This window comes from Atta cephalotes, assembly GCF_000143395.1.
Source record: "Atta cephalotes unplaced genomic scaffold scaffold00003, whole genome shotgun sequence".
NCBI lineage: Eukaryota > Metazoa > Arthropoda > Insecta > Hymenoptera > Formicidae > Atta > Atta cephalotes.
In genome coordinates, this window is record NW_012130067.1 from 160,046 (window position 1) to 171,552 (window position 11,507).

General features: G+C 29.9%; 1 protein-coding gene across 1 annotated transcript; it reads left to right on the forward strand.

Moving 5' to 3' along the window:
* Positions 1 to 1,029: 1,029 nt before the first annotated feature.
* On the forward strand, positions 1,030 to 10,807 carry LOC105624191 (flavin-containing monooxygenase FMO GS-OX-like 3). The gene is made up of 6 exons (XM_012205554.1): positions 1,030 to 1,238; positions 4,190 to 4,331; positions 7,953 to 8,261; positions 8,694 to 8,844; positions 8,917 to 9,191; positions 10,595 to 10,807. Exons 1-6 carry the CDS (start codon positions 1,030 to 1,032, stop codon positions 10,805 to 10,807), a joined length of 1,299 nt encoding a protein of 432 aa, XP_012060944.1.
* The last annotated feature ends 700 nt before the right edge of the window (positions 10,808 to 11,507 follow it).

An 11,507-nucleotide genomic window follows, 5' to 3' on the forward strand; every position in this document is an offset into this window, starting at 1 on the left:
ACACACACACACACACACACACACACACACACACACACACACACACACACACACACACACACACACACACACACACACACACACACACACACACACACACACACACACACACACACACACACACACACACACACACACACACACACACACCCGAGTACCCTGCGGTCACACTGATCAACACGCCATTTGACGCCATAAGCCCACAGCTATTTCATCAGAAAAAGAAGGGGCGTAAACCGGAGAAAATATTTTCCATATGTAGAACGTTAGTATAAAGCGAACAGACAGCTAACGATAATAGTCTAATATATGTAGACTTGCTTTCGTTGATCAGTCTTATTTGAGCCTTTGACTGAATCAGATCGGAATATCAAGTTAATATTTCTGATATTTATTACATTAAATGTCATATTCGTTGTTCTCTTCGTTTCAGTATCTCAAATCGCGGATAATTTTGTTAGCAGAATAATCTACATATTTTTACGATCGACAAGCGAAAATAATATAACAGTGACATTAAATAGTATCAGTGAAATTAAATCTAAATTGTTGATAATATCAAATTAAACTTGTTGCTTATCAATTGAGAAATATATTGTGTTATTCAATTTCACTGGAAAGAAGAAACGTATGTAACATTATCCTTAGTCTCAAAGTACATTCCAGGGATTTGGACTGAAAAATTTCGATCTGAATAATAGTCCGAGGTTAAATTTTTAGTTTCAATTTTTTTATCAATCCTTTACTTTCGAATTAGATTTTGACCCTTTTCGGTTTCAGTAATCATATACTTACAACGGTCAGCACTAAAAGGATCAGAACTCGGAACTGACACCAAAATCGAAAGTAGTCTCGAATCAATTGTAACCGGTCCGAAATTTTATTCCGGAATGTAATTTCGGTCCGAGTCCCTGATACATTCTCCTTTTATATTTATTCCAGTTATCTTTTTTTCTGAATCCCTTTTTTTAAGTTTTTAAAATACGGCTAATATACGTATATCTTTTTTAGACTTTTTATTGAAAAATTATGCCGAGTAGTAAAACAAGAATCGCTGTTGTGGGTGGTGGAGTGGCTGGTCTGGTGATAGCTCGTCATGTAGTGGCCAAATTAAATTCTTATAATCTCGTCCTTTTTGAGCAAACCGATCATATCGGTGGCACCTGGGTATATACTGATGAAACAGATGTTGACAAACATGGACTTTTGATTCACAGCAGCATGTACAAGAATCTCAGGTGAGATTGTCAGTAACTGAGTAAATAGAAAGCATTACATAACTTTTTATCAGGAGATATGATAGTGTTTCGTGTCAAAAGCACAATGATATCGAAGCGCGAGACTGGCCGTGTATATATACAGGATGTTGCCGGATTAAACCGCCAAACTTAGAATATGAACTTAAGATTTTAAAACAAGCAAAATTTTCCTCCGAAAGTTGCTCACAAACGCTTCGTTTAAAAAAATAAAATATTGACTAATTCTTAAGTGACAAAACTATAAGAATGAATAATATCAAAATATATATTTCTTGATTTTATTTGCTCTGAAACAAGTGTATAAAATACTCATTATAATGTGCCTTCCAACAGTAACAAATAACACGGTGTAATATATTAAATAGTGATATATTCTTTGAGATCTAAAATGCTGATTGTATGATTTCAAAGAATACATACAATAGCAGCCATAAAAGTGTATTTAAAAGTATTTAATTAATCCACTGCTTACAATCAATATATAATTATATAAAACATTTTTTCCCGGGAACTTTATATATTTTAATTATTAGTAAGAATGAATCGATTTATACTCTCTATAAATTTTAATAACGATTTTTATAACGATATATATCGATATATATAACGATGTAATTTATATCAATTTTTATATTCTTGTCTTTTTTCAATTTCAACTACAATAATTATTGAAAAATATGTGATATTTATTTGATATTTGTATATTGAGATTAAATAAATATTTAATATGTTTCAGTCTTACTTTATCAATATATTTAATTTTTTTCACATTTAATTTATCTAGATATTACAAAACTGTTTATTACACGAACATGGTTATGAATTTATTTCGAAACGAGTCGTATCTCGCGATTAAATTGATATTTTGTTATATGATCCAATATTAATTATGTGTACGTAATGTACAAATAGTTTCCGTAAAAGTAATAAACAATAATTTCTTAATAAAAATGTCATTGCATCTTTGGATACATTCCAATTTATGCACGAAGCGCGTGAAAAGTATCGTCCTTCTTTATTATTTAGAACAAAGACAAATGATACATCATGCGCTTTATGCGTAACTCCGCGGAACGCACTCTTTATATGATAATCTTGAACTGAGAGGATCCTAAAGCGTCTTCATCATTTGTCAATTTTGTCAATTTTGTATAATGATATCATGTCTACACAAAATATCAGCTCCATGATTATAGTAAATTTTAATCATTATTAATTTAAAAACTATTATAGCCTTGACATTTTCGTATTATGATTTTCGTCTTAAAATGTTTCAAAGAATCCGTTCTTAAAAGGATGGGAGTTGTGGAACTTTATATATACATTTGCTATTATTGATTATAAAATCACAAATAACATTTATGTCGCATAAGATATCTAAAAGCTGTCTTTTATGCAACATGCATGTTATCTAGGATCTCTCATTTAGTACACAATTTCTTTCTCTTTTTTTCGGTCTTGTTCGATAAATCTGTATCACTGCTATCTTGCAATTATCTGCCCAATTTTTTCACTTCCAGATAAGTTGCTGACAACTTTATCCAGGAGATATCTCCATTTTAATGAGGAAGATATCTCCTGAATAAAATTATCTAGAGATGAAGAAATCGGGCATTATCAGTCCCTCATCCAAACATAATTTTAGATCTTTCTATTAGATCTTTCAATTAGATCTAAATAGGTTTTTTTCTAATTAACTGAGATTTGATAGCAATGTCATCACAGATAAGTGCGTATGTGTGATGCGTCTGCGTAGATACATTTTTATTTTGTCATTCTTTATAATGCATAATAGAATAACTGATTGTGCAATCTCAATTATATTCTTAATAGAAGTTGGAATTCCTGTGACACACGGCGATTACATTTCGATAAAAATGAAGGACTATTGACGTGAGACGGCAGATCATAAGTTCGATTCTAAAACAGAAATTAATTTGCAACAAGTTTGGATAAAAGTAAATAAAAGTACGTAACGAATAAGCGTCTTCTACAATTAAAAAACAATAAATACAGCGTCCTTGCATGTATATGAGAAACACCCGGTCTAATGCAGTAATGATGATAAACTTTGTTTGACACGCGATACACTTTATGACACATTAATGAGAAGATCAATTTTCTGAATTCCGGAGAGGAAGCACATATGTCAACAATAAATCAAATAACGAAGCGATCTGCAATGTAGATTGAAAATTGCGTGATAATGTGAAAGACACAAGGACTCTTGCGAAGATATAGATTTTTGGACGAAACCGATCGAAGTAAACAATGATAAATGATTCCCTATTTGTGTTCGAATAATATAATTTTCTTATCTATTTTATCTGTACCTCTCATATATTAATGTGATTCTATGGTTCTGAAAATTATCAAGTCACTCTTATTCAAGCCTTCGATAGCCAACTTAATTTTAGCTAAACAACACATCGAATAATATTAGTAAAAAATAGAGAGTTAGAAATATTTCACGGAAAAAAAATTAATTGGGTGATAGCAAATCTATACTTTACTACGCGACTTCAACATCGATAACTAAGAAGATTTGATGGTTTAACAAATCGCTAATGTTATTCAGCTGTCAACTTTGCTATTTTAACATAGAAAATTGACTATCTATATATAACGTGATTGTAGATTTGTTGAATCAATGAAGTTTTCAGCTGTGTTCTTTCCATGTTCTTTTCGTCGTAATATAAACATGCTTAATCACAAGATGGAAAAATATCTTTCCAATTACGTCTATTAAGTAAATTCAAAATAGACTAGAGCTTATTTCAGTTAAATTGCTAATAACTAGCAACTTTGTTTATTGCAGTCTTGGGTTATAAGTCACTGTACCTTTTGAACTCCGCGGATAAAATTAATAAAAGTCGTGCGCATGATCACCTAAATACTGAGAGAACGAATTATTTCCATTTTTCTTGCAGAACAAATATACCGAAGGAAGTAATGGCGATACCTGACTTTCCCTTTCAAGATCTGGGTGGCCCGTCTTTCATTCACCACAGCTTAATAAAAAAATACCTTATGAGTTATGCGAAACACTTCAATCTTTATCCCTACATTAAAGTAAGTTTTTGAATTCTATTGAATTCTACTATGAAAATCAAATTCAAAATATATTACGTCTTCTTATTTTTGCATTCTGATAACGTATTTTATTAAACGAAAACGAAGAAAAATATAAAAAAAGCGTTTCTTTGCTACTCGACATGAACTATCGTTATTGAGTTTCTGATGAACAAGATTAATTTTAATCTTATTAGACATATTATGCCGGAAAGAAAGCATACCTAAAAAATTTTAGACGAGAATTGTAAGGCTGGTAGAAAGACGAATAATGATTAAATCAATTTTCAAAAAAAATTGATTTTTTAAGGTTTCGTCATCATATTTTTTAATAAAATTATATGAAAGATTCCTCTTATATAATATAATTCTTCTACAATAATAAACTTTTTATTGAGACCATATAATATGAATATACAACAAATGAAGGATAATGCCTATAATGTTGAAGCTGAATTTTAAGTGCTTAAATATTTTTATGTGAATTTATATAATACATATATGTAGTCATTTGAACTACGCGCCGAATTGATTTGAAAACGTAATTGGACCACTGTAATAATATCACAAATTAAATTGACAAGCAATTTAAAATTTAATACTCGACTGACATCATTTTAAAAAGACCTTAATGTACTGAAAATGTATAAATAAATTTATTGCAAAAAATATTACCTTGATAGGGATTTGAATCCAACTTCGATAAGCATTATCTTTCTCTCACTTCTTGTGTATTCACATCATATAGTCTTAATAAATTATTTACACACGCTACTTGAAAAATTTACATGTTCCTACCATATCGATTATTGTGAAGAATATTACTAATTATTCTCGGTGATTTAAAAGCTTAGGATGCTCGCACAAAATGCTAGAGATCCGAATTCGACTTCTAACCGAGGTAATATTCTTCGCAATAAATTTATTTATAGATTTTCAGTACATCGAAATATTCTCAAAATGATGCCAATCAAGTATCAAATTTTTTTTTAATTACTTATCAATTAGTTTGTGATATTACTGCAGTGGCTAATTTCCGAAAAATCAATTCGGCGCGGAGTTCAAATGACTATAGTATATAAATTCACATGAAAATATTTAAACACTTTATAGCAAAGGGTCACATTTATGTCACAATAGAGTCACAATAGTCAGAAAAAAAAATATGATGTCATTGTGAGATTGTCATAACACATGTTACAAAGACATTTGTACATCACCATGGCATTGCTGTGACATCACATTTGTGATAAAGCGGACATTCGCACGTCACCATGACATGACCATGATTATTGTGTTGTAACGTTTTTTTTCCTATGAGTTAAGCTCCAACTTCGACTTATAACCTTCGTTATAGGTATTGTTGATAATTCTTCTAGTTATTCTATGTATACACATAAGTATTAAAGTAAAATTATTTAAGAAATGATAGAGTTTAAGAGATATTTCAGCTTTTATTTTCGCATATTTTGAAATAAAAAATAAAATATCTTGTAAAACTGTAAAATTCTTAATCATTCTTACTTAGTAATAGGTTGTGGTCAAAGTCTCGCTACAAAGCGTTTGTAACATCGCGTTTACCATACCCATAATCTACGTCATATATAAATATATATATAAAATATAATAATATACTGCAGAACATCTCGTTAATATCGTTATAAACACGTTCTGAATATGGATCTTTGACAACCGAAATTTGAATTTTTCCCACATCCAGCTTATAGGTATTGTCCTTACTGCTTTCGACTTTCATTTATTTTGTTTTAACCATTAAAGGATGCCCTGCATGGCCGACAGTACGCCAGTGACAAAGGATGGTGGGCCGATTTTTACCTAAGAAATGTAACGTAAGTTATACATGTGATCTTACGTTTTTTAGGTTGTTAAATATGATGGCATAGAAAAATAATCAAAATTCACCTTAAAGGGAATAACATAATTCTTTTATAATAATATAATTCGGCTATAATAATGATTTTGTTCTAATTATTTAATTACTTGTATAATTTGATAATCTTTTTTCACTGAAAATCAAAGAAATACTAAAAAATAAAAAATACTTCAAAATTGCTAAATCTAAGAATTAGAAAATATAATTCAAAAATCAATTTTTTATTTTAAAAATCTAAAGTTTCGTCAGTGCATGCATCTGCATACATTGTGCAGTTTGTAAGGATGTTAAAACGATCCTCTACATCATCATAGAATTTTCATCTAGAGGCACATTAAAGTTTTAAAAGATAAATCTTAAAGTAACTTCAATATAAGTTTAAAGGTCTATTATGCACTGCTTTTCGTATTACCATATACTGTATAGTATAACTTTTGTAAATTCATTCATTGTTATAAGAATCTGAACGACTCGACATAAAATATATTATTTAAATATTTATTCCCTATAGGGGAACAAAAACAATATTAAATCAAAAGATCGAGCATCAAAGTCAATGAAAAAAATCAGCTGACCATAACTACATCTAAATAATAGCTTACTACACAAATATCACTTCAACAGTAATATGAATAAGCTGCCATAGCTGAAGGACTAGAAGTATATTTTTATCTATTAGTTCATAAATAAAATATTTAATTACAAGAATGAAAGTCTGCCATTTTTACATTTTTAAAACTGTCTATGCATTTGAGACTTAAGATTCTTTGAATAAGAAATTGAATAAGAAATTGATATTATACTGGGCGTCTTAAATCTATCACACCACTTGCTGGAAAATTTCTGAAATCATTTTGAAACGAAGATCTAATATCAAAATGTCGAGGTTTAATAGTTTTTTTAATCATAAGCATTTAAAGTTAGCGAATCATATTGTCTAAATTTCGTGTGTTTAAGTATGATTAAGTATGATTTTGAGTTATATATGGAACAAAATATCAACTTCAACTAAATGCGCGAACTTTAGGCGATTATGATAAATAAATTTAAATATACTTGTATCGATTGAAGCTGGATCTTGAATATTTTAAATAATTTCATGTGAATTTATATACCACGTTTGTAATCTCTCAAATTATGCGCCGAATTAATTTTCTGGACTTAGAAACGCAATTGAATTACCAGTAGTAATATCACAAATTAAATTAATTAGCGGTTTAGTGATTTGATGCTCAATTGGCATCATTTTAAGATCTTAATTAATGTATTGGAAATTTGTAAATAAATTTATCAATAATTAGGAAACATCCAATATATATTAAATATAAATATATAAAAATTAAAAATATTAATTAAAGAATTATAGAAGGTTTATTAAATAAAGAAAAAAAAATGCTTGCTATATAAGAACTAGTTTATAATTTTAAATCTTTTATGATTTAAATCTTAATACTGATTGTTATTATTAATATACATTAATATTTTATTTTAGTTATAAAAAAGTAATAAAAAAAATGAATCATTTCTTTCTAAGTAACAGTAATAACAATACATTATTTTTCAAAATTACTAACAAATAACGAATTTACAAAAAAAAAGGTAATAGTAACGCGTTATTTTTATAAAGTATCACTTTCAATCTTGCGAATGAATATATGTATATGTTAAAATCATTGATACTTCTTCGTTTTTTGTCATGTTTTATTTTGGATCACATTTGTTTTCAGTTGAATACCCTAGTAAAGCGCGTAGAGCCAGAAACTATTAACGGCCGGACATTATGGATGGTGACATACGAGTCATTGGAGACCAAAACAGAAACCACAAAGATTTTCGACGCCGTGGTGCTGTGCAACGGACATTACACTGTTGGTCGTATTCCGCATATTCCAGGTATCGAAAGCTTTCGCGGTAGATGTGTTCACAGCCATCAGTACAGAGTGCCAGAGGTCTATACCGGCAAGAAGGTTTGCATACTCGGCGCGTCCTGGTCTGGCATTGATATCGCCATGGAAGTCTTGCAATATGCTGATAAAGTACGCTGGCACATAAATCCCTGCACTATTAATTATCATCTTTGACAAATTTGAAGTTATACTTTCATCTTCCTGATAATGTCCCTTCCTGATAAATATCATCAGTATCAAAGGAACTCTGACAAATCTTACGAAAATTTGAGTTAAATTTTCGGTTAGTATTCTCACATAAACCATGGCCCTTACATAAAATATATTAAAATTTTATCCAAAATTCAGTTCCCTGCGAGATAAAGTTTATGCGAGGTCTTTTTCGAATCTTTGAGATACATAATCTTCGACCATAAATCGTACATCGTAAAGTGCTAAAAAAAACCGCCGCGTAGCAATGGCATAGTAATCCTAATCATGATGTATTTACATCATGATCTTAATCATCAACGATTCGACGCAATTTTTTTATTAATCCTTTAGTTCCCTTGGTGATTTTAGGTATATCTGAGTCATAATTTGCCGGAACAACTCAAATCGAAAATATCGAGCAATCTCGAGCAAAAACCCGGTGTCCAGTCCATCCAGGGGAACATCTTTACCTTCCGCGACAGTTCAACAGTGGAAGTGGACGATTTCATATTCTGCACTGGTAATGCATATCAGAATTCCAGTTAAACTTTCTTCATGATTCATGATAAATAGTTTCATAATTTCTTCTCAGGTTACAAATTCACGTATCCCTTTATGTCGGCTAAAGTCGAGATACGTACGGACGACGACCATGTGGAACCTGTCTATAAGCATCTAGTGCATATGGACTATACAAATCTGTTTTTCATGGGCTTGCCCGCGATGGTGATACCGTTTCCATTGTTTCATATCCAAGCACAATATATCCTCGGGGTTCTCGAAGATCGTATTAAGTTACCATCTGCACAACAGATGCGCGAAGAATATGAAATCGAGAAAAACTCTCTATTGGACAAAGGCATTCCGGTACGTGATTCACGATTAATTTATACAAATTTGCAGGAAAAGCTTGCATTTTGAGAGACGATGATAGATTGATATCAATGACATGTACGGGGTGTCTGATATTAGGTGCACATTTTTTTTTCTATCGTCAATGATCTCGGACATTATCCTATTTTAGTTCCAATCGAAATTAAAGAAACAAGTGTAAATTTTATTAAACAAGGAAATTTTTTTTCGATTATACGTATACAAGAGATCATCAATTGTGTGGTTTGGGCTTACTTTTAATTTTCTCTCCATGAACGCTCCAAACTTCAATCACATAGGTGCATCACTATTTATAGATAAGTAGAGCGAACTAAATTGAATCAGAAAATCCTCTATCATAATAATCCGAGTTCTACTGTATTCACACTTTTATTTATTCATCAATAAGTTTTTATTGCGTAAAAACAATAGTTTTTTCGAAAATATTATCGGACAAATAATTTCGTCGAGAAAAAATTCCGAAATTGTTCGGAATCGGATATGTTTATTAGACACTTTGAACTTGTTTTCATATGCTGTAGTTTTGATTCTGTATGAAGGGACACCCTGTATATGTCGTTGACAATAAATGATGATTCTTTCAGGGAAGATACCTTGATAAACAATTTTCTTAGAATTCTTTATATAATTTTGCAGAATTTTCCATATAAATTTAAAAATTTTTCATAATTCTTATATAGTTTTACAACTTTTTAGAAAATTTCTCAACTTTTTTGTATAAATTGGAACATTTTTCAGAAATATTGAAAAAGTCTATTCTAGAATTCTTTATATCTGAGTTACGAAATATTTATAAATTTCTCATTTTATAATTTCCAAAGAAAACTTATAAAAATCTGAAGAAGTTTTTGAGATATTTTTCAGAAAAATCTTTATAAATTTATAAAGAGAAAATTAAAATATTATGATATGAATTTTTTATCAGGTTAGTATCCTAGATTATCAGACAGACACGAATATAGCAAATCGGTTTACTATTTATAAAACTATTAATAAAAGAATAGAAACTATTAATAAAAGAATTACATAAAAGAATTTTCCATAAAATTAAATTCTTAAAAAATAATTGACTAAAAAAAATTATGAATTTTTTTTTTCAATAAAGTTTTTTCAGTAAAGTTATAATCAAGATATAACATAATTTAGAATTTTTATATTCAGAATCTTTAATTACACAATAATAATTTAGTGAATTACAATTACGTCTAATCTAAAATAAAAATGATTTTTATTATGTGTAATTATTACTATATACATACCAAAGAATCAATCTCATAATTGGCCATTATGATAGCTAATCAGAACTCTTAACAATTCTAGAACTTCATTCTAGGTAAGAGATCTTGTTGAATTATAACGTTTTTCTTTGTCCCTAGCTGAGACACATTAACAAGTTAAAGGACAGACAATGGGCTTACTATGATCAACTTGCAACTGCTGCGAATGTGACAGGCTTCCTACCAGTAGTCAAGAAGGTTATGACTCACGTTTTGCAAATGCGCGAAGTAGACTTCACTACCTACAAAAATTATCAGTATCGCATCATCGATAGCGAGAATTTCAGCGTGTCTTACTGTAAACCTTGTTAGGTTTCACGCAAAGAAAAGTGAGAAAAATAAATATTATTTTATTGCAAGATGACTGTACGTATTTAACGGATACGATAAACTGTTTATATTTTTCAATATCAACACTGTTTATGCTAGAAATTTGTACATACATCGCAATTTAATACGATAAATATTTTTTCGATTAAGGGCAGTTCATTATAAAAATTAGAACGAAGGCTCTATTCCCGTTTATTTCAACCCTTCATAATCTTCTTTAAAAGTTGAACCGTTAATAGTCACAGGGTCAGAATGACCTCGGAACGCATTTAACATTAATTTTTTTTGTCTTCGAAAAAACAAAAACTGTGAATATGATAATAGGTTAAATGCGCTTTGGATCATTTTGATTCCAGTGTGACCATGAACGATTAATAAAAATGTTTACCATGTTTCTACACGAGGCTGACTCACAACACTGACTTGTTATAATAATAATGAAAATAATGAAAGCTACAGAAAAGATAAATATTAGTACACAAGGTTATCGTATCCATGTTGGAAAAACCAAGTATAGCCAAATACTGCTCATTATTTTCGTATAAACACTGCGCAGAATCTGCGCCGCAGATGCGGTCATATTCAAATAAATGTATATTAGATTATATTATTAAAAAAACGAGCATTGAAACATTCGAAGTCCGATATACTTCTCATGCGATTTATTTAGTCAATTGACAAT

Coding starts and splice junctions, on each gene's coding strand:
- LOC105624191 (XM_012205554.1), top strand. CDS start 1,030: ATGCCGAGTAGTAAAACAAGAATCGCTGTTGTGGGTGGTGGAGTGGCT. Junction 4,332..7,952: donor ATCTTTATCCCTACATTAAA/GTAAGTTTTTGA, acceptor ATTTGTTTTCAG/TTGAATACCCTAGTAAAGCG. Junction 8,262..8,693: donor TCTTGCAATATGCTGATAAA/GTACGCTGGCAC, acceptor TGGTGATTTTAG/GTATATCTGAGTCATAATTT.